Here is a 27,800-nt window from a genome sequence, read left to right on the forward strand (position 1 = left end):
GTCATTATTCTCTCTCATTCAGGGTCTTGCAAGGTCCCCCGCATTGGAGGATATGGACAGGGGTGGTAAAATATCTCTCACACTGTTTGTTACTACACTCAAAGCTTCTCCCAGGGAAGGGCACTCTATTTTCTAAAGTAGTAATCTGATTTGATAAAAAATAAACTTTTAGTGTAACTTCACTTAACCTTCAGGGTCCCGTAAAATGCTAAATTGTATACACAAGTACTTAAGAAACAGTACGATGAATAATTCTTGTTGTGCCATATTTGTTTTACATCTGGATTGGCTTCGAGGTGTTTATTGTTTTTTTAGGTTTTAGTAGACTAGAGCCTTACATGACGCTGTTTTAGTGGGGTAGGGCTTCCAATGTGATGGATAGGTTGATGCAATATGTAGATGGGATGCAGTATCAGAGGATGTGGTTTGACATGCAGCACAAGAGAATCTGTGACAGTAGAATTTGCAACATTTTTTAACTTAAGGCCAATTACAACACTTGCAATTCTGGTCAAAGATCAACCTTGGGCACGCTGGAGGTAGAAGGTCTTGCCTTCCACACACTGGTAGGACTTGGTATTGTCTTCAGGATTACTATAGATGCCATCTGCTTTACCAGGACAGAAACCTCCATCTCCTCCACTGCCCCTGTCACCGCCTCCTTGTCCACCACTGCCACCACCTCCACCAATATTGGCACAGAAGCCTTCGCTTCTGGGTGTCACCGGTCGGCTATAGCAGGTGTTGGTGGCCGTGGACTACATCCTGAAAGAATGAAGAGCATTTCAGAGCATCATCATAAGCTGGTTTTGTACATTAGAAGCAGCAAGCTCCATTCATTCTTCCGTATCAGTTCTGTTCTCAGAGAGCTTGAGCCCGGTGACGGTTCCAACTTGTAGTTGGGAAGAAATGTGACAAGGGGACAAAAACTCAAAGCTGAGAGGAGGGGAACAAGGCCTGCTGGAGTCCTAGTAGGATGTCAGCCCTTGGATTTCATTCTAGTTCCACTCAAGGAGAGAAGAACCCAACCCTAGAGTGATAGGACAAAGGACTCTGTTCTTTGGGGGGCTAATTAATATTTTGGTTTTTGTAGAAGAGACTTATCTGTCAACATTTCTGTCGTTAAGTAATATATTCGGATTTTTGTCATTTCCTTAACTTTTCTTCCCCAAGTGTTATACTTGGATTTTTGTCATCTTGTTATGCTTTATTTCTCATGATTTATTTTTAGTCATTTCTTTTCAACATTGTTATTTTGTTTCTTTTGTCTCCCTCTGGTGATTCAGAAGTTTCATATTTCATTTTACTCTGCTAGTAGAATGCTCTCAACCATTACAATTTTCTGCCTCTTGCTCACTGCTATTTAATTTGAGCAAGTCATTTTATAATCTCTTGCAGGTTTTTACAGTTCTAAAGATCAACGATTCTGTGAATTTCCTCGGAGAGCTGAGGAGGTTCTTATATGTTCCACTGTTTTACCTCCATTTTTAGACCTGCCCCAGGGATGCTTAACAACATACAAAGCCACATGAGGAACAGGGGTGTCTCTTCACACCGCTGAGTCATGGACCAATCAGCAACATGAGTGTTCTTCACAACCTCCCTCCGACCCTCCCCACCAACTCCTGAAGGACAAAATCTATGCATCTAGGTTAGGAAATGGCACACTGCAGTGAGAGGGACACGGGCTAGCTTAGAGATAAATGTCAGTACATATATCAGACTGGCTTTCGGGATATCTAGTTCCCAGTCAAAATTTTCCTGAGCAGCAAGGCCCACCTCTAGGGTATCAGGTATATTCAAATCCTTGTCCATGACAGCTACCGAACTTGGCACTGACCCAATGGCTGAAAAACAGATTTCTAAAAAGGTGCTTTCTGTATAATTCTGTCCCTTTTCTCAGATGTGTGGGCCTAGAAGCTCTGCAGCTGTCTCCACGCACTCTGACCCCTCTGCATTTGGTGCTCTTTGCAGCTTGGCCTGCAGCTTCCTTAGAATAACATGTTGAACTCGATAGTGACACATCTAAGGACAGGTCCAGCAGTGACTTCAGTTTGCTTATGAGTGGGTGTTTGCCCTCATTGCAGAAGGAGCCTGAGAAGTCATCTAGATCAATGGCCCAAACCGTGGCCCCGCCAAAATCGTTCTCCTTGAGAAAGTAAACTGTGGACAAAAAGAGCACATGGCATCCAGAATCAAATGGCATCTATGCAACAAGCAGACAACTGAGTATGGGCGACAGGTGATATTAGGGAGAGAAATGCAAGTGGGATGGAACCCTATCAATTTTTCTTTTATAAAATGGTGTGTGCTTTGTGGATTCAGGATATGATTGACTAACTTACTTCTATTCTTGTTTTCTTGTCCTGGTCCAGAAATTCTTGGGTAGTAATGTAAATAAAGCTAATATTTACCTAACATTAGTAGTACAGGCTAAGCTATATTTTTACCGTCATTACTCACTCTTCCCAAGAACTTCTACGTAGATCCTATTATTATTCTTTCAAGATCTGTGAGAACTTACCCATCTGACACTAGAAATTTAGAACCAGGTATATGTCACTCCAAAGCCTAAACTCTTAACCACTGTGCCATAAGAACCCTTTCCTCCTCCTTGTAGACTGCCTTTCAACCCACCAGGATTCTGTATGGATGACCTGATGGAGTAGTATAGTGGAAAGAACCCAGACTCTGAGCCAGACTATTACTGCCTTTCTTTTCCAGTTATGTAACCTTGGACAACCATTTATGATCCTCAGTTTACTCATCTGTAAAATGGACAGGCTATTTCTTACTTCACTAGATTGTGTAAAATTAAGTAAGATAATGGTTGTAAAACATTTAGGTAAAAATGTAAAAGTTTGTTTTTTATTTTGTTGTTGAAGATGATGGTCTTAGGCCACTCTTATAACCATCCACATGTACTAGTAGAAATTCGTACTATACAAAAATTGGGGAATTTTAATTATACTACAATATTCTAGTATATTTCACTGTATTATGCTATATATTATACATTGTATTATTAAGTATTAAATTATATTTAATTATATTGTTTTCCCTGTTCTCAGGAAAAGATAAGTAATAATGAGGTTGGCTTACCCTTTCTCTGTGCATATTTAAAACCTTGAAACCACAGATCTTAGGAAAATGGGCTCCTGATGAATGTAAGATTCAAAACCAGAATTGTATTCATCTCTACACCCTAGCTCTCAGTGTTGTTCTATCCAAGTCACGCAGTGCCTTTGTAGACATATGGAACTTTTAGTCTTCAATCCAGGCACTTGTGGCCCCACTTAAGAATGCACAGATCTGTGGGGGGAGTTAAGAAGGCAACGTTGAGCACTTCACAGATCTGTGTCATGTATTGGAGGAGAAAGGACTTAAACAGGAGGAAATAATAGGAAGAAACGGGAGGGATAGAAAAGAGGACATTATGAAATCTACCTCAATCTCACATATTTTTCTAGAAAGTAATTTTGTCTTATAAAATAAAGATACAGATTTCTGTGAAACTAGGTCATAAACAGGTGTAATTCGGACTAATTCTGTACCAAGGGGTGATTTAGGAAATGGTGAGCACGACCATATGTGCTGTAGTCATTCTTCCCTCCTGAGTCTTTGACAAACGCTGCTAATATAACACCTCTCCTATCAGTCTCAGAATGTTCAGCACAGGATTCGAGCAAACAATCAATCCAAGTTAGAAGGGAGATCAAATTATTTGCCACGCCTGGGCTAGACCATTGAAATCCTTCTCTAGCTGTTTGCATGGATATAATAGAATTCAGTATTGTTTGGGGCCTCTGGGAAAGGTGAATGCTTCAAACCCTGAAAAAGAAATTCAGATTGATTTTTTTTAAGCGAAAACTATTCCATAGCCATCAAGCTGCTTATGATTGGAGCAATAAGAAGCCAGGGTGCAGAGACTCAAGAGAAGAAGAGGTATCAGGTGGAGCTGGAGAGTGAAAGAATTTTTCGTGGTGCATTTTAAGTCTGAAATAGCCTTGCCGTTACCTCATAATAAGCTCAGAAGCCAGCCTCACGCAGGTAAGGACCAGATGACCCTGTTCCAGAGACTGGGTCAACAACTGAGGTGCCAGAACTGTTGAGCTGGAAGCCCATGGTGAGCTTCTCCACTGGGACCCCATTGTCTCTCCACTACTTCATAGCCTATTACTGAAGAAGGCAACAGACATTATTTCATCACCAGTGTTTGTTGCATTTGATGAACAAAGTCTAGCAATTGTGCCCCAAAGAGAAAGCCTTACTATACAACCAAGGCTCTTCCCAATCCCTTTCCGATCTCCCCTCTACACATGATTTGAGGCTTTTCTTTCTTACAGGGTTGAAATAACTCATATCACCTTGATCCTTGGATCCTATGTGCAGGGGATTGTTTTGCCCATAGATGTGTCCCAGCTACCATGGAAATCATAGACCATCATGCTGGTGAAATCAAGGAGCCAGGAACAAAGGACTTAAACCAACAGGATCCCAGGGGCATTTTCTTATAGACATTTTAAGGACAGGAAATGGTAGCAGTGAGAAGCCCACGACGTCAAGTAGGTATTCATATAACCCCACTGATCTGGCTTCCCAGGGTCTCCAGAGAGCAAACTATATTCTGTGACCCCCATGGGGCTTGACAGGAAGTTTTCTTTCTCCTTTCTTTTTTTTTTTTTAAAAGGATGACCGGTAAGGGGATCTCAACCCTTGGCTTGGTGTTGTCAGCACCACGCTCACCCAGTGAGCAACCGGCCATCCTTATATAGGCATCTGAACCCGTGGCCCTGGTGTTATCAGCACCGCACTCTACCGAGTGAGCCACGGGCCGGCCCTGACAGGAAGTTTTCTTTACCTTCTTGACAGAAATAGGGCAAACTCAGAGCAGAAGCCTAGACAACGTGGGTGGTTAGAGCATGTGTCTCAGAAACATGTCTCTAGGACCATGGGAATCACAGGTAAGTAACTGTCCTATCGCTTTGATGATGATATATTGTATAATTCTATAGCTTTTTCAAAAGAAACTGCTAATGAGGATTGCTATTATAAGGGTTTTCCATGGTCTTGAATCTTGTTCTTCTTTGTCCCACGGTGATCACAGTCCCACCACAGTGGTAATTTAAAGGGACCACCACCTTATCCCAGAGCCACTAAGTCAACAAACCTCTTTGGCATTGAAGGCCTACTTTCCCAATGTTACATGTACTTAAGTATTTGGAATGCTCCCCACCAACATTTTTAGGAATCTGTACTTTAGGATTTGGGCACCCTGAGAGACCCAGCACACTCTCTTCCCAGTCTCTGCGATTTCATGTCCTGCATCAGTGGTTCCCTTGCCAGCAGATACAGCTGCTGTGAGAAGCAGCCTGGGGCATCCTGTTTCTTTAGATTTTTCTTTGAAAGCTTCCAGCATTTTCTGGAGAGAGAGTAAGGGTGGATTTGAGTGGCTGTCTTCATTATGTCCTATAGTAAGTACCTCTCGGGCCACTTTCAAGCTCATAATAATTCCCCTTTCTCTAGAAATGGCACCCCAAATACAGGGATAGGTCTTGGCAAAGTACAACTTGAAACAAAAGACACTAAGAGTCCTTTAATCCAACTCACATTTAATGGCAATTCCAAAGGAAGAAAACCCAGGAATTCCTGGCAGAAGACCTAGGGGCTATCTTGCCAATGCTGACTTCACCCTCATTTTTTTTTTTTTCCTTTTTGTCCTTTTTCGTGACCGGCAACAGATCACAACCCTCAGTGTCGCGCCCGGACCGGACCAGGACCGGCAACGGGATCGCAACCCTCGGTGTTGCGCCCGCACCTCGCTCAGCCAGTGAGCGGGAACCAGTCTGCATGTGGGATCCGAACCCTCGGCGGGAGCGCAGCCACACTCCCAAGCGGGGCACTGTAGCAGTGCGCCACCGGGCCGGCCCCACCCTCATTTTTAAAGCTATAAAATCCAGATTTGTATACAGCTGAGCTAAGCTCTTTCCTGCCTCCAGGCCTTTGCTAATGCTGTTACTGTTTCCTGAGAACACTCTTCTCCCTACTCTGTGTGGCCAGTTCCTTTTAATTCTTCATATTGCAGCTTAAATGTCACTTCCTCTAAGAAGAAGTCCCTGACCATCCAATTTACTTCCATCATAGCTCTTAGCACAATTTGCAATTACTTGATACTTTTTATTTTTTATTTATTTATTTGGTCTGTATCCTCCTCTATGCTGTAAGCCCTACATGAGCAGAGATTGTGTTTGTCTTGCTTACTGCTCTGTCTACAATGTGAAGCACAGTGTCTGGATCACTGCTGATGCTCAATAAATACTTACCAAATACATGACCAACATAATGAATGGTTTCTCCTTCCCTGGCAAAGGATCTCTTCCTTTGGTTCTTTCTAATACCTATATCCTTCCAGTAAATTCTCTCTTGACCTGCACTAGCTAGAGAGTGTTTCTGTTGCTTGTGACTTTCAAACACCTGAACTAGTGTACTGTCTGAGGGCAGTACCCTTTGCTAACCTCAGGAAATGCAGCTCTCTCAGAAAATCCACTAAGGCACCAGCTTCTCTACAAAATGACACAGAGCTAGTGCTCCATTCTCACCTTAATCAGGATGTAAATCACTGCTTGTCCTCAGGTGGGCTTCTGCGGGACCCTGGATATTCAATGCCCAAGTTAATGCCATCCATGTGATGAAGGAAGCCAATGACAGAACAGATGAAAGCTTTGTAGCTGGCAGCTGTGGAGACCATGGTGGTAAGTCCAGGCAGAGAGTTTGTCTGTATTAACATCAGCAGACCCCAGGAATCCTCCCCACACCATCTCTTATTTCAATTTTAATTGTGTATTTCATAATAATCTCTAATGGATTTTTGCAGTTAAGGTAAAGGCATTCAAAAATGTTAATGTCAATCAATGGGTAACTGTTTTTAATTAAAATTTTTTTTACTTCATTTTGTGTATTGAATAGTATTTTTCCATTTATTTATAACATCAAATGTACATGTATATATTCTTTATTAGTGGAATCTTTCAGGGTGTAGTCGTTCAGATATTGTATTTCTTTGAGTCTCTCTAAGATGTTCATTTTTTTTTTTTTTTTTTGTCTTTTTTTGTCTTTTTTCTGTGTCCGGCAACGGATCGCAACCCTCAGTGTTGCCCCCGTACCGGACCGGGGACCGGCAACGGGATCGCAAGCCTCGGTGTTGCTCCCGCGCCTCGCTCAGCCAGTGAGCGGGAACCGGTCTGTATATGGGATCCGAACCCTCGGACGGGAGCGCTGCCGCGCTTCCCAAGCGGCGCACTATCCAGTGCGCCACCGGGCCGGCCCTAAGATGTTCATTTTTTATATTTATTATTTCCAAAATTAAGATGTGACTTACTTACATCTGTATAAATATTTAATAAAGCACTTCTGAACCCCAAAGAATGTACTATTAAATTTATTCTGAATCCTACATGTAAAGGCACCTTAATATCTAGAATTTAGTTACTCTGCCAGAGTCAATAATTTCATGACCTGTAAATACATATTTAAACATTTTAGGTTTGTTCCTGATTATAGTAAGCCTGTGATGAATGCTTTGTACACTGGATTACAACCTCCCTAAACTGTCTTTTTTTTTTTTAAGTTCAGTTATTTTTTTATTTTTTTAAAGTTCAAGTGTTTTTTTTTTTTTTTTTTTTTTTTTTAAAATTCAAGTGTTTTTTTTTTTTTTTTTTTTTAAAATTCAAGTGTTTTTTTTTTTTTTTTTTTTTAAAATTCAAGTGTTTTTTTTTTTTTTTTTTTTTAAAATTCAAGTGTTTTTTTTTTTTTTTTTTTTTAAAATTCAAGTGTTTTTTTTTTTTTTTTTTTTTAAAATTCAAGTTTTTTTTTTTTTTTTTTTTTTTTTTTAATTAAAGTAAACTGACTAGCACAAACTGGGTAACTTAAAAAGGGAGGAGAGGTGTTGTTTACAGTTTTGGGGATTAAACTGCAGAGATTTTCTTATTTATGTGAGTTGTGGACAAGATAAGAAAAAATTTTATTGGTGTAGTAGAGAGGACACTTCAGGCAGAAAAAATATTGGTCAAATAACATAGGTGAGAATTAGCTTGTTACTTTACAGGTAACTGCCAGAAAGTTTACTTGGCTATTACAGTGAGAATAAAAAAACTCAATTACAGTGTGTTCTGACATCATACTGCTACCTCTGGAGAATTAGAAAGGGGAAGAAAAGAGAGAAGTGAGTTACTTTTTATGTCAAAAAGTTCTGTGCTATCCTGATTTTTTAAATAATTATGGAAGTGTACGACTTTCAAAATTTAAAAAGTAACTTACCACTGATTTGGACAACGTTTTTACACACAAGTCTAATTCACCATCTCTTTTTCCAACTCAGAGTTGAAATGTCATATCCTTTCTCACTGCTCCCCGGCAGCAAAGCCCATGACCCAGCCCAGGGCTGTTGCATTCTCATCAGTGAACAAAAGCTCTTCCCCAGCACCAATCCCCTTCCTACCACGTATCATTCTCTATATTATTTTGACTATTTGACTCTCTCAATACCTTTGCTATTTCTCCATATCTGCTGCAGCCAGCCCTTCCCACCCACAGACATCAGAGTTCCCTTTTCAGAGACCAGCCTCTTTCCCCTCTGGAATAATCCACTTGCATCTCCTTCTCTGGCATCATTGTTCACCACCCCAGCCTCAAGGACTCTTTCTTTTGCTTCCACCCTCATCCCCTGGCCATCAGAAGGCTCTTACTTCTAAGTGCCAAAGTTCCAGCCACTTACAGCCAGCAAGTTGACCAGATCTCCATTGCTCTAGAAAGAAACAAAGAGGCACATTTAAGGGAGACCTCTGTGAGCCTGCAGATGCAGACATTGTGGAAAGTGACTCTTCTCGCCCTCATTCCTGACCCTCTGGGGAATGGGCAGCTTCCAAGTACAACCTCTAAAGTCCCCTTGGCGATTGCTTCTCCCCATCTGCCCACGTTAAAGTTTACAACATACTTTACTATACTCGTATGTGTTAGAAATCTGCATGTTCTTTTCAGGAAGAAACGATCTGCAAAAGACTTTGCCTCTCAGAATCTTATAATACTTGAAAATGAATTGGAGACTGAGTTTGGGCTCTCCTTTAACCTCCCTGTCTCCCACTCATTATGGACTCAATTCCTACTGACTAGTTCTTTCAGGGCTCAGAACTGAGCACACAGGACATCAACATTGTTCCATTCATCGGGAGCAATCTTGTCGTCATTCATGGTGGTGAAAGCATGTATCAGGTGCGTGCACAGACATGAGTCCACATCCTTAGGGAAGAACTTGGCTGATTCCAGTTGATGCTGAGACCAGTTGGTAAAGCAGCACACAAGCTTATAGGCCGAGCCTCAGAGGAGAAAGCAGCAGTCACTGCAGTGTGTGGCTCCACTGTCTGTCTCACTGGCAGATGAACTCTTCCAGGGAAGGGGAACCTACAAGTCAGCATGGCATAGACCTCGTAGATGCTGCCACATGCCTTTCCTCCCTGTGTGAAAGACCATGTGAACCAATCATGGCACTCTTTTTCAACAGAATCTGAGAAAGAGCTAAGCATATTTTATGACCCCGAAAGCTTTAAAAATCAATTAGAGTCAACATATAAAGTAAAATCAATTTGCCATCACAGAAGCAAGTGGTCAGGGTAATTATGCTCCTCGGTACTTTGCTTAACTTCATCGTGTGCTTAACTGTTCAAGTTTATTACCAATAAAATAGCTACCATTGTACAAGTCATATGATGTCACTAATGCTTTATTTAGAGGCTTTACATGCATTGTTTTGCTTAAATTCTAATCTTCATAACAACAGCGTGAGGGTAAAATTATTATTCTCATTTTTAGATGAGACTCAGAAAAACTGACTTGCTTAGGACTGCAAGGTTCAAGTGTCCATCTATTCCCCAAGAATTGATTGTGCATCTACTACTTCCAGGCAGTCTTGCTCCAGAGCTCATGCCCTTCTCATTCTCTTCTCCTGGATCTCCTTATCTGGGCCTTAGCTGTGTTTTACATCTGTAGCCCAATGCCCAGGAATTAGAAAAAATATGAGGACATTTGAGGGAAAAAAAGGCAGAGGAGTACAGAGTAATAGATAATGGAGACTGCACCAGTCTCAGCATCAGGATGGAGGTTTAAGTCCTGATGTGGAATAATGAAGGACAAGTCACTTCCCCTCTCTGTGCCTTAGTTTTCTCCACTGGAAAGTGAGGCATTTAAGATTCACAATCTATATGTTCCCTCCCAGCTCTCACATTCTGGGATCCAGCAAAACGGGCTGGGGGCTTTAGGTTCTAGTCTTGACTTTATTGTAGAAGGAGAAGGAAATGCAAAGTTGGAAGAAAGGAAAGAAAAGGGAGTTAACTATTAAGAAGATGTAAGTGTGGACAGGAGGTTGTATTATTCCTTACTTATTGCACCTGCAGCAGAACAGCCAAACCTGAAACAAAAAATACAAATATGAGAAGTCCTCCGATGGGCTTCCCAGCTAGGATCTGCTGCTACCCAGGGGACTCGTAGGGTTTCAAGGGCCCAGTGACCTTGGATTTATCAGTGGCATTTTCCTGGGCCTTATTTCATCATTCCCAGGCTTGGAGCTCAAGTCCCTCTGCTCAGAGCCCGGGACATGAGAGGAAAATTCACGTAGAAACCTCCCTGAAACAGATGCCTTCCCTCCTGCCCCATTCCCCATTCATGGGACACGCCATGACCTGTGGGAAGGATGAAGGGCAGAAATGATGGGAGACTCACAGGCCCACAGTAGCATCCTGCCCATCATGCCTCTATACCGACCACCTTGGTCAGCTTCAGCCTTACATAGGAAGGAGACTTCTTTTATCACTGTGGGAGCAGCAGAGCTGCCACCTCATACCCCCAGGTCCCAAGGCCATTACATTCCTATCTCCACCCATCCCAGATTCATGAGAGTGAGCACTTAGAAGGAAAGAAAGCAGCAAAGCCCCTTCACCAGCCCAGACCTGGAGACTCCTACAGAACTGCTTGCAGTTGGAGACTTGAGTTCTGCACTGAGGCTGAGTCCCTTTCCCCATGGGATGTGGGAACCCAGGGGGAGAATAAAGGGCACTGTGCTGGAAATCAGGACTCCAGCGTTCAGGGCCCAGGACCAGGAAAGCTCATGAAGGAAGTGAGTGGGGAGTGTTGAGCTGAGATATTGGAACATTCATTTAAAGCCTGTAGTTTTCCTCCTTCGGGACTGGGCCCAATGCCAAAGCCAGAAGCAAGGGTCTTGGAAGGGATTTGGTTCAGGGAAGGGGCACAATTAGTCCTGCTCATCATCATCTTCTTGATCCCTTGTGCTTTGGCGGCCACAGCTCTGGAGAGGAACGACGGGGCAGCCACAGGATGCTGCAGCTGCCAATTCCCTTCCCTTATTGCAGCCCGGGGCAGAAATGGGGAGAGGAGAGCTGCTACCAAAGAAACATGCTCCTTATACCCCAGCCCCCTTCTCCTCATTCTGGGAAGGGTGGTGGCAGTAGGATGTAAAGAACATTGTGACCTACTTTGCTACAGCCTGAATTCTTAGAAAAAAATGGACCAGTGTCAGAGGGCTGGGATTGCGGGGGGGACAATGTGGCTGAGAGGGTGGTCAGTGCTGTGTGGGAGGCAGGAGTCACAGGTGGCAGGGCCTGTTTTATCTGACCTTGCTACCCCCAAGGCCATAGATTTGCCACTGGCAGCAGCAGAACCCTCAGAAGTGGGGCTGAGCCAGGCGGTTAATAGTGGGCACAGGTACAGGGATCGCTGCCAGCCTTGGCCTGAAAACAGAGCCTCAGGCAGGGCCAAGAATTTTCTTAGTGCATCTAGCTTCCTTTCAGTCTTCTCCAGAAGGAGGTGATTCATATCTCCTGAGTGCCGTGCTCATCTTTGGATCCTGGGTACCTGGCACAGACTGGGCACTTGATGAAAGTCAGCTGAACAAATGAACGTCTTATCTTTACCATTTCCGGTGGTGGGCAATCTTCAACCACCAGGCGGCTCCTGACTCGAGTAGTTGCGTATTGCTATATGACAGATTACTCCTAAACTTAGCCTCTTAAAACAATAGGAAATATTTATTAATTTATGTAGTTTCTGTAATTCAGGAGCAGCTGACTGGGTGGTTCTGGCTTGGGTTCTCTCATGAGGTTATAGTAAAGAGATTAACTGGGGAAGTTACTGAAAGCTTGATGGAACCTAAAGGATCCATTCCTAAAATGACTCACTGGTATGGCTGGAGAGTTGGCACTGGCTATTGGCATGAGGCCTCAGTGTCTCCTCTGTGGGCCTCTGTAGAAGAAGCCACTGGCTTCTCCCAGAGTAAGTAATCCTGTGTACAATGTGTGATGATCAAGTCAGAATAATTAGCACATACATCATTATAAAACATAATCATTTCTTTGTGTTGAGAACATTCAATCTCCTCTTTTCTAGTCGTTTGATAACCTGCCATAAATTGTTGTTAATCACAGCTGCCTAGCCTGAATGTGCATCAATAGAATTTATTTTTCCTAACTAGCTATTTTGTGTCCATCAACCCATTTCTTGGTATCCTCCCTCTCCCTCCCCCTTTCCCAGCTCAGTAGGCAAACCCCAGTAGGGAAACTATTTTTAATAGCACTTTTAATATCTTCCATGGTGTTCTGCCTCTTCTTATGTCAATTTGATTAGTTTCCTAGAACTATTTCATCTAGATCTTCTGGTGTGTTTGCATAAACTTTTTGTATTGTCTTCTTATCATTTGGGTCATCTTTGTGTCAATGGTAATCTATGTAAGGAAAATAACACATTAATTCCACACTGAGATAAGGCTGGAGTGGATTCTTCACTAGAACAGTAGAGGGGGCAGAATCCTGGAAACCAAGCACATCAGGGAGTTATAGGTACCTCCTGGGCCAAAATAGAAATCATGAATCATCCTGACAGAGATGGGCCGAGAATCAGATAAAACTGTATTTAAATACTTATTCGGTCTCTTATTAGAGAGGTGATCTTGGCCAAATTACTTAACCTCTCCAAGCTTCAGTTTCCTTGTGCGTAAAATGTGGATAATAATACCTTTTCTACATTGTTGCTGTGAAAATTAAATGTGTTAACATACGTAAAATGGTTTACAGTTATTTACATATTGAAAAGCAGAATGCTCAGTATCTATTCTTATTAAGATGCATGGTTAGAAGATTTCTGGACTTAGTGAGACAATGAGAAGAGTTATTTTTAAAAAATTGTTTTTGCAGAACCAGAATGAAAATATTTGATTGTGCAAAGGCTCCATAAACTGTTTTTCAAGACTGAGCAAATTAGTGTAAATTTGCAATGTAGCAGGAGAAATGGATTTCCAATGATCTTGGAAAGGAAGACAGTGGAACTCATTGTACAGGAATAAAGTAACTTAAAGAATGTTTATTGCAGTTGCTATATATGTAGATGGTTTTTATTGTTAGCTCGTTCTCTCAGTAGAAGTTGGGTGGTATGCAAAAGCCATAGGAAAGCATTAACCAGAGCAGATATTCATGTGGCTTAGGCTAGGTCAGTTACCTTATACCTGCAGATAGAAAAGGGTGAGATGTGTTCCAGAAAGATCTCCTCAATCAACGAGCTTGGATTGTAAGTGTTCTCACCATGAAAAAAAAGTTAACTATGTGAGGTGATAGATATGTTGATTAACTGGATTGTGGTGATCATTTCACATGTTGTACACCCTAAACACATACAATTTTTACTTTACAATTATATTTCAATAAACCTAAAGGGAAAAAAAATAAGATCATTGAGAAATTTTGAAGGAAAAGCTGGTTCATCAGAAAACAGATGAGTTCAGTTTGAGAAATAAAGAATAAAATAAAAATAAAGTTATTTTCTGCTTGTGTTCACTGTAAATAGGTAACCAACTTACTTGTTCAAAATGTGTTTTCCAGGTATGAGTACATTCTCTTTCAGGGTGCAAGTCTATGAGAAAAAGGATCGTGTCTGCTTAATTCTGTACGTAGAGTGTCCAGCCTGAAAATGACTTTCCAAACTATAACAACAAAACAACAAAAGAAAATGAATAATGTGAATGATTGGCAAAGAAAAGTTATGTTTCATTCATTTATTGAGTTCAAACAAACTCCAGGAAGACTTCATCCCCTTCCAGTGCCATTCTTTCTGTTCAGTTACAGCACTTGCAGCTTTGGTCAAACACTAAGCATTCTGCACACCTTTTGGCCACAGTGTTACCACTAGCACACTCGTAAAACCTGGATGGGTCATCAGGGTCCCCACAGAACCCATCAGCCTTGCCTTCACAGAATGCACTGGGAGATGAGGGTTTGGGAGGTTCTGGAGTGATGTAGCCACACTCAAAACAACACAGACATCATTAGCCACAGTCCAAAGAAAACTTTAAGAGACCATCTAAGCATAAGAGAATAGCAAAGTCCTCTCTTAATCAACTCAAACCATATCAGATTTTAGGTAGGGAGACCCTAGCCACCAAAGATTAAAGCAGAGTCACAGATTACCATAGGATCAATTGTTCAAAGTGAAGAGAATGCTAGTTTTACTCTTTTTTCACTAGTTAGACTAGAAAAAGATATATATAGTCCCATAAATATTTGGTATTTTGTTGCTTTGCTAAGTTAGACAATGATAGCTGTTTCTTCACTGGCAAAGGGAATTATTCTCAAGTTCACCATAACAAGTCAGTAATTAAGTATATAACATATTTCAGATGGACTAGTGTGTATTTTCTAGAGTTTTGTTAAAGAATTTGCCTCAGCCCATTGCTAGCTCTCAAGTGAGAAATTACTGGAAATTAGAAGCCATCAGTAGTTTTGAGGCTCATGTAGCCTGCTGATTGTAACATGACTGTTACACCATTTAAACTGTTACGTCCGGTGTCTGGGTAAAGTGAGCCTTACCCTGCTCTAAACAGGATGACCATCCATCCCAGTTTGCTGTGAGCTGTACAGAGTCACACTGTACACTCAAAATTATCCTGGACTGGTGTAAAACAATGTTAAATATACATATTGGTCTCTGCCCCAGTCCCTGGCAAAGAGCTCCTGAAACCCTTGTAGATAGGGGTGCTAGGAGAATCTTTGGTTCTAATGTTTGATCTTTGACCCCAGTTCCTGACACAGATTTCCCAATACTTTGGAATTTCCTGGGTAATAGAAGCAGTTTTGTTCGAGTGAGGTGACTCTCAATTCTCCGTGGGATCCTGGATGGGGGCTGGTCACCAGAAAAACCAAGCCATGATTAGAAGCTTGGAGCTTTCAGCCCCACCTCACATTCTATGGACAGGATAGAGGGGCTAGAAATGGAGTTAATATTATTGATCATGCCTACGTGATTAAGCCTCCATAAAAATTTCTGAACTATGGAGTTCAGGGCATTTCCCAGCTGGCAAACACATCTGCATGACAGAAGGGTGGTGCATCCCATCTCCACAGGGACAAGAAGCTCCTGCACTTGGGACTTCCAAAGCTTCCCTATGTATCTCTTCATCTGGTTGTTTATCTGTATCCTTTACTATATTCTTTATTAATAAACCAGTATATGTAAGTAAAGTATTTCCCTGAGTTTTGTAAGCTGCTAGAGCAAATTAATTGAATCCAAGGAGGGAGTCATCAGAACCCCAATTTATAGCCAGACAGTCAGAAGCACAGGTCACAACATACCTACCTCCAGGTAGATAGTGTCAGAATTGAATTGAATGACAGTACACCCAGCTGGTGTCCACTGGAGAATCTTCTGGAGAATGGCTTGGTGTATGGGGGAAAAAGTTCACACATCTGGTGTCAGAAGTGTTGAGTGACCATGTGAGAGCAGAGAGTAGGAAAAATTTGTTTTCCTATATCTTCCAGTTGAAAATAAATTATATGGTCATCTAGCTAGAAAATTTAAATTTTTCTGTACTAGAGGTGAATTAAAATCTCTGCAGCCCAAGTCATGCCTTGTGTTTGTGCTTACTTAGAAATCAATGAGTAAGCACTAACGTGTAGTTTCTTTGGTTCAAGGTTTGCTGATGTTCTCCTAATTACCTGGCATCGGCAGCCCCAGCAGAGACCTGAGTTTGGAGATGAGAGGATATGAATTCTCACTGGAGAAGTTGCCTAGGAAGTCATCCAAGTCAAGAGCCCAAACCATGGTTCCACAAAACCCATTTGCTTTCAGAAACGTCACCTGTGATAAAGAGTATAATCTATCATGTCAGTGCTAAGTCTCTTAAAACACTATAATATTGGGCCGGCCCGGTGGCGCACTCGGTTGAGTGTGGCACTTGGGAGTGCAGCGGCGCTCCCGCCGAGGGTTCGGATCACATATAGAGACCGGTCTGCTCACTGGCTGAGCACAGTGCGGGCGTGACACCAAGGGTTGTGATCCCGTTGCTGGTCATGAAAAAGACAAAAAGGAAAAAACAAACAAACAAAAAAAACCACTATAATATTGAAAGCATGATGTAATATGATCAAAACGTTTGTAAGAAAGAAAACATAAAGGAAAACAAAATTATACCACTATAAAATAACTCTTCATTTTTGCACGTTAGTCATAGTCTTTGTGCACACACCATCATTGCTTACGTGGTCATCACAGCATATAAACCACCTATATGCTATGGTTGCTTTTGCTTTCACTTTACATCAGAAATAAACATTTCTCATTGCATTTCCTCACTCATAAGTGGGAGCTGAATCCATAAGTAAACACATAAATAATAATGAGAGAGAGAAAGAAAGAAAGAGAGAGAGAGAGAGACAGAGACAGAGACAGAGAGAAGGAAGGAAGGAAGACAGGCAGGCAGGAAGGAAGGAAGGAAGGAACGAAGGAAGGAACGAAGGAAGGAAAGAAAGAAACAACAATCACAATAATACGTTAAACTTTTAGAAGGAGGGCCAGCCCGTGGCTCACTTGGTAGAGTGCGGTGCTGATAACACCAAGGCCACGGGTTCGGATTCCATGTAGGGATGGCCGGTTCGCTCACTGGCTGAGCGTGGTGCTGACAACACCAAGTCAAGGGTTAAGATCCCCTTACCGGTCATCTTTAAAAAAAAAACTTTTAGAAGGAGAGAAAAGAACTGTGGTTACTTGTAGAAAAGGAGAGGGGAGGAGGAGAGGGGGGGGGATTAAGGACAAATTGGTTAACAGACACAAAGAAAGTTTGTGTATCGTAATGATGAATAAACCAATTATCCTGATCTGATCACCTCACATTGTATACAACTATTGAAAGTCAACTTTGTACCCCACAAATATGTATAATAAATTATCTTTAAAAAAGAAAAAGAAATAAACACTTCTCATGTGTCTGCTTAGTCTTTGTACTTACCATTTTTAATGATTGAAAATATTCTTTTGTGTTCATTATAATTTAATACACCATTTCCTCATTGTTTTCATATTTTGCAATCATCAGCAAAACTCTGAGAAGCACTTTTATATATAAATGCTTTGACCATATTGTTTTTCCAACAAATACCCATGAGCTGGAATTGAAGGCTAAAGGGTGTGCATATGTATATCATTCCTGTTACACACAGCCATACTGTTTTCCCAGAGAGGAAGCCAACCCAACCCTACACAGGAGGCTCTTGGAATGATGAGTATTCTTAGAAACTGGGAGTCTGTATGATGTATGGAAAGAGCATCAACTTTGGCATTATTCAGACCTGTAAGCCACATCCTAGTACACCATTTACTAACTGTATGTCTTTGGAAAGTAAATCAATCTCTTTTACCATCAATCTCCTTATTAGAAAATTATAATACATACTCTATAATAATAGCAACTGCCATTTGTTGAGCACATACTCAGCATGTAATTCAGCCCCTAAAATTAAATGTTGTAAGAATTAAATGGAATATCTTACATAAAACAAATGGCACATTGCAGTTAACCAAAAACATGTAAGCTCCTTTCTCTTTCCAATAAAAATGGACATTTGCCACACCTCCCAGAGGGAACTCACTAAACAAATAGAGCTTAGTCTTCAGGTACTCCCATGGGGTGCAAGCAGCCTCCAACAGCATGCAGACATGGGCCAAGGCCTGGATTTCACAGCAGGTGAGCCTACAGGCACCATGAGGTCCCCCTTTGGTAACCAGTGAAGAATTGCCAAGGTCCAAGAGACTGTGGCTACCCACTCTTTACATGCTTAATTTAGTGGTAGCATGGCTTATGGTTAGCTCTAACTTCTCACCTTTAAAAGTCTATTTTAGGGCCCAACAACATTATAGGGCCCTGGGTGACCCTCCAACAACAAAGGTTTGGGGTTTCTGTCACCCTGATCATGAGTGCAAGGAGTAATAATCCTCTTCTTGGGCACTTGGGCATCCCTCTCTTATGAACAAAAGATATAAACACGCAGAATCTCCGTCCTGCTGTCCCAGGTCAGTCTCATCTTCCTTTGTCTTACCTTTCCTTCCTCTTCCCTAAAAATGCCAAAGGAGGGAGCGCAGAGGTGAAAAGACAGGGCTGGTCATATAGTAAGAGGCAGGAGCATTGGTCAGGGCTGGTGAAGGAAGAAGAGATTTTCCAATTTGGATTTTCCTCTACCTCAGACCCTAAATTTGATTACAAAGAACCAGAAGTACGTGAGATTGTGTGTAAAGGTCTTCTGGGTACTGATGTGTGTGTATGCTTGTTTGTGTATATGTCTAAGAAGGTGTATGGCGACATGTTTATGTTCGTGTATATTATATACATATTTCACAAGAACATAGGAAAGATAGCTCAGAAATTACTCATTTTGGGCCGGCCCGGTGGCGCACTGGATAGTGCGCCGCTTGGGAAGCGCGGTGGCGCTCCCGTCCGAGGGTTCGGATCCCACATACAGACCGGCTCCCGCTCACTGGCTGAGCGAGGCGCGGGAGCAACACCGAGGCTTGCGATCCCGTTGCCGGTCCCCGGTCCGGTACGGTGGCAACACTGAGGGTTGCGATCCGTTGCCGGACACGGAAAAAGACAAAAGACAAAAAAAAAAAAAAAAAAAAAAAATTACTCATTTTAATTGCCTTTTTTTACAGAGTAGGATATTGAGGATTAAAAAGAGGATTATTGGCTTAAAAATGGCACAAAGAAGCAGTAACAAAGCTCTTTGCATTTTGACTTGAAGGTTAAACTCTTATTCTTTAAAAGGAGTTTACGTCTCATTTAAGTCAAACTAACATCAGGATATATACAGCAAGACTCCTTCATTGGTCAAGATGATTTATCTCACTTTGGGGTAACTGGGGAGACCTGGGCAATTATGCAGCAGGAGATCATCTTATGACTGGAAGGAACCCAAAGGTTGTCTAACCCAACTCCTCAGCCAGCCTGAGCCTCCACTGCTGCCTCTTCCTGGAGGTATCACCTCATAGTCAGCCCAGTAGCCAGCCTCCCAGGTGTCAGGCCATGGTGCTGAGAAGGGGCTCCCACAGACACGTCTGAAGAAGTTAGGTGCATGGCTCATCCATACATGGGGAACCCCATGATAAGCTTCTCAGTAGGAACCCCATTGTCTTGCCAATATTTCATGGCAAATCCCTGTGACAGTGTCCCAACTCCTGTGAAAGTCATAGTTCATCACTCTGATGAAGTCCAGGAGTCTGGGGAGAAATGGCACAGGAGGGGTGAACAGCAGCTGAGCCTGTTGTAATGACGGCTGTGCTCCTGGCTGGGGCCGAGGCTATGGACGCAGCTGTGCCTGCGGCTGAGATATTTCTCAGGGACTCAAGGGATTGTCTGTTGCAGTGGCAGTGTGGAAGACAGGTTGGGGTTGAACCTGTTGTGATAGGCTGTAAAAAGACAGAGTGGAATATTAGTGTTTCACAGCTTTCCAAAAGACCTGGAGGCAACTCATCCTCAATGGCTTGGGATCATCAGACCAAGGCTAGGATAGGGAGTCACTCTCAGATCCTTCCAACTGTAGACAAACAGTGTTACCCCCAGAAAAGTCTGTCCCCTTAGATCATAAACATGGCCCACATTCCTTCCAACACATTATTCCCTGAAGCACCTCAGAGATGCCAAGAATTCTGGGCCACAGTGGAGAGATGGAAAAAGGAACAATGTAGGAAGGAATAGAAACCTTAGTCTATTTCTTCTCTCTCCATAACCATCAGCACTTCTGAAATGTGGTGCTGAAGTGCTTGACAGACCGAGCTCAAGATTTCTAGATGTGCCTGATGTAGTTAGGATGAGATATGGATAAGCACAAAGAACGCTGGGTTTGGAATTATAGCTGCTGCTCAAATCCTGACTCTGCCCCTCCCTCAGCTCCCGCCCACGGGGGGAGGGTGATGGTGGCCCACTCACAGCGGGCCTGGCGCTGCCGTAGATGGAGGGCACCCGCTGGTTGGAGGAGCCTGTGTCAAAGAGAACCAGGAAATTTGGGGGTGGTATCCCGATGTTCATCTCCCCAAAGTAGAAAGACTGCAGAAAAAAGGGTTGTCACCCTCATTAAACAACCAAGACTTGTCCTAAGGATGGGCAGGAAGCTGACCCACAGAAAGCCACATTTTCCCTAAATCATTTCCTTGGGAGAGTGAGAGACTTCTCCCACAAATTTTCTTTCCCATCTTTAGCCAGCTCCTCTTGAGATCCTTCTTTTTTGTCCCTGATTACAAGCCTTTGACCAGCTCAGACTTAGTTTGGCAAGACGATATCCTCTTCCAAATGTGTTTTCTACTTTACAATTAATCAATACCTTCATAGCTTTCCCATGCTATGTCAAAATACCCAGAGTTGGAGAAACAATACCTTTTTTCTCCTTTCCTCAGTGTCCATCCACCCTCCGCACATCACACATACACACAAGCACACACACGCAGGCACACTCTCCTCTCCCCTTCTCTTCCAGCATTAGACACTTCTGCCACCATTTTCCTGCCTCCTGGTCAAACACTAGCAGAGGCTACTGGGAAGTCTGAGGTAAGAGGTAGTATGCAGAGCAAGAAAAGCATTTCACTGGGAGGTAATATAAGTGCTAAGTTAATTGGGCTGGTCCTGTCAGTTACCTGCCTCTAGTTCTTTTATTTATAAAATATGGGAGTTGAAATAAATCCCTAAAGTGGCTTCCAGCTCTGATGCTCAATGTAACATCTCACTAAGGACAGTCCATAGGACACCAGAATGTTGAGATGTCCCAATCAGACATTGCAGGCTTGAGAACATTCAAACATTTGCCCTGGGGCCGGCCCGTGGCTCACTCAGTAGAGTGTGGTGCTGATAACACCAAGGCCACAGGTTCGGATCCCACATAGGGATGGCCGGTTTGCTCACTGGCTGAGCGTGGTGCTGACAACACCAAGTCAAGGGTTAAGATCCCCTTACCGGTCATCTTTTTTTAATTAATTAATTTATTTATTTATTTTTATTTTTTTTTAAAGATGACCGGTAAGGGGATCTTAACCCTTGACTTGGTGTTGTCAGCACCACGCTCAGCCAGTGAGCAAACCGGCCATCCCTATGTGGGATCCGAACCTGTGGCCTTGGTGTTATCAGCACCGCACTCTCCCGAGTGAGCCACGGGCCGGTCCCCAGTCATCTTTGTTTTTTAAAAAAAAAAAAACATTTGCCCTGGGGACCAGTGTGTTTTTCCAGTGAGAGAGAGAGACAGTGCCTGGAGCCACTGGAGACTGTCTGCCAGGCTCACATGCGTCTTTTTTTTCTTTCCCCTGAAGCTCATTGCCAGGACTTCCTTTGGAGCTCTTAACTGACTTGAGCGTTTCCACTATGAATCTCTTACCCATAGGAATGGAGCTTTAGAGAGATGGGCCAGTAAAGAGAGGAAAGGAGGAAGGAAAGGGAATGAATATGCTACTAGATAATATCAACTCATAGATTGTTCTGATACTCTCCACAGGAAAGTGAGATTACAGCTAATGGCAGTATTAAATGAATATCTAAGAATGGTTGTTATACAAAGGTTATGGACCCTCTTCCCAGCCTCCCACCTCAATCACATCCACATAGTTAGTGATGGGTTCATAAGCAACAGCATCACTGTTGAGATGATACTTGGCAGCTGTATTGACCTTTGGGTGGTTCTTTAGGAACGTCTCCAGCACACCCTGCTCCTCCATCACCTGGTGGATAATAGACTTGATTTTTCTCAGAATAATTCTGCAGAGGATGGGGTAAACCAAAGGAATGAGCTTCACCTTGGCCCTATTAAACCAATCCCTTCAAAGACCTGACCTGGAGTTTTCAAATCTCTTCAGTACTCTACTCAAAAAGAGCTTCTTATAGAAAATCCTCCAGATTTTAGCAAGTTCTAACCACTGCAGTCACTCCAGCATTCCCAGCATGGAAATACATTACACGATATTTGGGTTTTTGTGTTTTTGTGCTTAGATATTGTTTCCAGAGACTGTTTCTTCCCATCCCTCCTGTAGCTTTGGGTAGGGATTGTGCATCCTCCCTTCTTAGCCAATGAAACACCTCACTCATCCTTACACACACACACACACACACACACACACACACACACACACCCCCCGTGTCCATTTCAAGTCTTGGCCTCCAGTGGGTGTTCAGTTCACAGTAGCAAAAGACAACCTGACTGGCTCTCCGGGAGGCCTGCAGAGGAAGGCCTTTGCTCCTCCCTAGCCCATCATGATCCCTGGAGGCTGGAATTCACAATGAAGCAGAATCCCAGTACACACCTTTCCACACCCTCTGAGAGGTGTACCCAAACGAAGACCAAGACCAGGACCTTCGTGGTGCTGATTTTCAACTGCCTGCCAACACACAGGACACAGCGGCAGAGCCAAGGGTTGGGGCACCCAGAGGCAAATTAAGTCCCTCCCTCTTGTATACCCTGATCTCCGTGCACTTTTGGTCTCTAGGTATGTGGCTTCCCTACTTTTGTACCAGCTGTTCCCCTACATGGATTCTGGTTTTTTTCCCCTCTAGCAAGCATCAAAGACTTTTATGTCCACTCTGTGGTCAATTTAAAAAGCAAATGATAGTTTTACTGATGGAATCTAAAGATTAGGAATAGATAACATATGTAAGTGCACTGAGGACGAAGGATCCTGGTGCCTGTGTCTACTGAGAAATGAGTGCTGTCAGCTCCTGCCAGAACAATGGAACTATTTGCTCTTTGGCTCCAAAGGACTTGTGCTTTTTTGAGATTTATAGTCTACTCTCTGCTTCTTCCTTTCCTTCTCTCTTTTCCTCTGATCAATCTCATCTATAGCCTTTCATATATGATGCCCATAGGCCAGGACGCTCTTTGCTCTTTATTCTTTCATTTTTTAGTTCACAAATTAATCAACTTTTCATGGATGACTACTCTGTGCTCACCTCTGTACTAAGCTCTGAGAGTACAAAGATAATTAAGAAATGGTCCTTGTTTGCAAATGCTTGCATCCTGCGGGGATAATGCAAATGCTTGCATCCTGCAGGGATAATTGATACATAATCATATTATGAGATGATGTGATCATTCTGATTCTCAAATGTTTGTTGAATGAATGAGAGGAATAACAGTATTTATAAAGTATACAGAGAGAGGGAGTGATCGCTTCTGGTGAGATGGAAAAAGCTTCACAGAGGAGGTGACATTTAAGTAAGGATCTTTCAGGATGCTAGATGAGGAAGTAAGGGAGATAGAAAAGCCATTGGAAGCAGGAGAAACGCTTGAACGATGGCACAAAGGGGTGAGGCTGTGCGATGAGTTCACAGAACATTGTGACCAATGTACCCAGAAGAGCAACTCTCAACATTGTTCCTTGCTAGCCCAAGACACGTCTGAAGGACCTGCCCTGGGTGTGCCCAATTCCCATCATGCTAATTGTCACTCTGAAAATTATTTCCTACTCAAGAAACTGTTTGAAATGGAAAAGACTGTAATGCTACAACAGAAATACTCTTGAGGCTATACTACTACATTAAAGCAGCACATACTCAGCACCTTCAGAATTTTGACAATTATTCCATCAAATTATTTATGACACGACTCATGACTGACTACAACACACCAGCGCACCATGGATAGAACTACTGGGCTACTACACTAGTGGTGCTGTAACTATTGGATTACTGCAGTAATAGTACATGGATAGCACTACAGATAGTCCTAGGTATCCATATGAGCATGACTTACATGCTCAGAATCTTGTAAGGTGACCCCTATACATTCATGCGAGGGCTGTGAGGCTTCCGCTTTGGTAAAAATGTGATGAGGCTGGCGGGGCCCCTGGAAACATAGCCCTTGGTGTAGCATTTCACAGTTTCTCAGCCTCTCACATAAAGATGCCCAAATATTCTGTGGCTGGGGTGGGAACACTGTGGCGCATCTCATTTCCGCAATACAACATGGAACTGCAGGAACACTGAGTATAGTCAGGTCCTGTGGAAGGGCAGGGCAGAGCAGGAAAACTAAATAATTCAGGAAAGAGGTAAAGGAAAGATGTCAATTGAGTTGTGGAATCCTGGAATCGATGTAGTCTAAAATCGAATACATAGCAATGGACCTGATTAGGCTTCTCCCGTTTTGAGAAAGACAATGTCTACATTCTGCACCTGTCTTCCCTGGGACCATGTGTGAGGCTCCATGCTGATCTTCTCTTTATCATCAGTTGCTTAGGACTTTGTCTCTACCTCCTCCCCTTCTCAGCTAAAAAGTGTCTGGCTTCATCATTCCATTCCCAGCTAATATGAAAAGCAAAACTGCAGGCATAGTGGGAGCTCTTTAATAAATTTGATCAGGCAAAATATGTGTATTTTAACAGGAGAGTTTGAAGTCCTGTTGCTCTCTCCTATCTATATAGTTGGCTCTGTTGCTTGCTAGTCTATTGATGAAAAGTTACCAAATGCAAAAGCTGGAAGTAGAAATGCAAATGTAATGGCTCATTCCATATATATTTTTTGTGCACTTACTACACAGAAGCCACTGCCGAGTCCATACGTTATGAGTACACACATTACTTCAGTTTATGCCAAGGGAACAGACTCAGAGAGCTATGGACTATTATGATTCTTCAAAGGAGACTTTCTAAGTGCAATAAGAGAGCCTAGAATGTTAAAAGATTGACAGAGAACAGAGGCACAGATGTGGAATGGGGGGCATCTTGAAAAGCTAAAAAGGTGATGGTTTCACTGTTTTGACATGGATGGGAAAGGGGGCAGGGCGCAGGTTCAAACAGGCATGACCAATGAACAGGCACAGATGTCTTCCTAGGAAAGAGCCGTGGAGAAGATGTTTGGAGCTATTGTCACTTTCTGACTTGAGTTTTGAAGAGTTGGATAAAAGGTTCCTTTCAACCTTTCGAAACCCTGTTTTTGTAAGATAGTAATATTGCCACCAGGTGGCAGCAGCATGCAGGGTTCTCCAGAGAGACAAAATCGGTAGGATAGATAATCCATAGACGGAGATAAAGACAGAGACATATGAGAGAGGATTTATTAGGGGAATTGGCTCACACAACTGTGGAGGCTGAGAAGTCCTAGGACAATCCATCTGCAAGCCGGAGACCCCGAGATGTCAGGAGTGTGGCTCAGTTCAAGTTCAAAGGCCTCAGAACCAGAAAGCTGATGGTATAACTTTCAGGCCTAAGAATCTGAGCAGCAACTGATGTCAGTCTTGCAATCCAAAGGCTGGAGAGCCTGGAGTTCTGATGTCCAAGGGCAGAAGATGAAGAGTCTGTACTCTTGCAAGATGCAGGACAGAGAGGAAATTGCCTTTTCCCTGCATTTTTTGTTCTATCCAGGCCCCAGCCCATTGGATGGTGCCCACCCACATTTGGGGCAGATCTTCTCCACTCAGTTCACCAACTCACACACCAGTCTCCTTGTGAAACACCCTCACAGATACACCCAGAAATAATGTTTTACTAGTTCTCTAGATATTCTTTAATGCAGCCAAGTCGACACCTAACATTAACCGTCACACCTACCTTGGGACACATCCACAGCGGCACAGAACCAATCCATGTTTTCATCCTGGTGAATATGTGGGCAATGGGTGGATGGTCCCAGATTGCTATTGTCATTTCTCTTATATTGACTTTGAACTTGGAAAAAGCCCAAGTACAACAAGATTTTGGGGGAAGATGACAAAATAACAGCATTCCTATACTATGTACACATTTACATGTTGTATTAGTATGTTTGTGTTGCTATAACAGAATACCTGAGACTGGGTAATATATAAAGAACAAAGGTTTATTTGGCTCATGATTCTGGAACAGCTGCATCTGGCATGGGCTTCAAGCTGCTTCTTCTCATGGCAGAAAATGGCAGGCAGCCCACGGGTACAAGCAGATCACATGGCGAGAGGAAGCAAGAGAGAGAGTGGGGAGATGCCAGGTCCTTTAAACAATCAGCTCTTGCAGGAACTAATAGAGCAAGAACTCACTCACTGCCTCCTACCCCCAGGCAAAGCGTTAATCCATTCATGAGGCATCTGCCCCCATGACTCAAAAAGTTCCCAACACTGCCACATTGGGGATCAGATTTCCACATGAGTTTTGGGGGGACAACACATCCAAACTCTATCACGTGTATACAAGGGTAATTCAAAAAAAGCTTATGGAAAGATTCATATTATATTTTAATTCTATTTTCCATAAACTTTTTGAAGTACCTTCATATATATGTAAATACAAACATAAAGAGATACCTTTTCCAAACACTACTTTAAATGTTGTCCTAGCATTTTCTGCTGTACGTGGTACTGAGAGTCCAATTCTTTCCTTTATTCTTTTTACAAGCTCTTTAAAAGTCCTCCTATGGGACCCATAGGTTGGCAGTGTAACAGTGGTCTATTGCATTAGGGTCCTGGCACAGAGTGAAGGGGGAGGGGCAAGGAGAAGGAGACATCTCTTTAGTTTCACCTAAGATACAAGATCTCTACCCTTCATCTCTGGGACTTTTGAGTGTCCTGAGGAAAACTGGACAGGAATTGAGCTAAATCCTGAGGCTCAAGCAAAAAATCACTCCTACTAAAAGGTCAATGGGCAATGTGCTGTCTACTGCTGATGTGTGGTTCTCATTGCCAATGGGAAGGATAACCGGTATAGTTTCTCGGCTCTAACAATAAACATGGCATTTACAAATAAAAGAAGTCTGAAAAGGTTGACTAAGCTCCTATATAGCTTCGTGGCACTGATGTAAGGTGATGGTGATAAGCAGAGATGTGGTGGTATGGAAATGTGAGAGAAGAAAAGAGTAACATTTATTACATTCCTTTTGGACTCTCATCCCACTCCTGATATTCAATACCCCAGGATACAACCTCTCCTCTACCTACCTACCTACCTACCTACCTACACACACACACACACACAGATGCACACACACACACACACACACACACACCTGTCCCTAATAGCCTTCTCTCTTATAAGGGCTTCCCTTCATCATTTCCCTCAGCTAGGGATCAGCCCACTTGCCTTTTTTCTCTCTCTTTATGAGTGCCACCACTATGGAGGAAGGCAATTGACAGCTATAAAGGGGGCAGCATTGCCTTGGAGAAGTCAGCCCAAAATTCTCAGCCAATGTTCCTCAGGGGTAGGTAACGCCTATATTTTTTGATGAGAAGTTACAACATAACTAGCACTCTAGAAGCTCCCTTCTAGACAAATATCCCAAGGGTAACCACTATGTTGACTTATTAGTTTTGCCTAGTTTGTACTTTAAAAAGATGGTATCTGGGCCGGCCCGGTGGCGCACTGCTACAGTGCGCTGCTTGGGAGCGTGGTGGCACTCCCGCCGAGGGTTCGGATCCCACATACAGACCGGCCGCTCACTGGCTGAGCGAGGGGCGGGAGCAACACCGAGGGTTGTGATCCCGTGGCCGGTCCCG

General features: G+C 42.9%; 1 protein-coding gene across 1 annotated transcript; it reads right to left on the bottom strand.

The window, feature by feature from the left end:
- Window positions 1-518: 518 nt before the first annotated feature.
- LOC103589980 (acidic mammalian chitinase-like) lies at window positions 519-22,071 on the bottom strand. The gene is given in 16 exon segments (XM_008572089.1): window positions 519-758; window positions 1,943-2,163; window positions 3,285-3,312; window positions 4,018-4,139; window positions 4,368-4,415; window positions 4,418-4,480; window positions 5,344-5,522; window positions 6,621-6,756; window positions 8,743-8,803; window positions 9,202-9,375; window positions 10,434-10,520; window positions 13,555-13,561; window positions 14,217-14,337; window positions 16,044-16,185; window positions 20,303-20,419; window positions 21,943-22,071. Coding segments are annotated over 16 exon segments (1,875 nt in total).
- Between the last annotated feature and the right edge of the window lie 5,729 nt (window positions 22,072-27,800).

Source organism: Galeopterus variegatus, unplaced genomic scaffold, assembly GCF_000696425.1.
Source record: "Galeopterus variegatus unplaced genomic scaffold, G_variegatus-3.0.2 Scaffold45, whole genome shotgun sequence".
Taxonomy (NCBI): domain Eukaryota; kingdom Metazoa; phylum Chordata; class Mammalia; order Dermoptera; family Cynocephalidae; genus Galeopterus; species Galeopterus variegatus.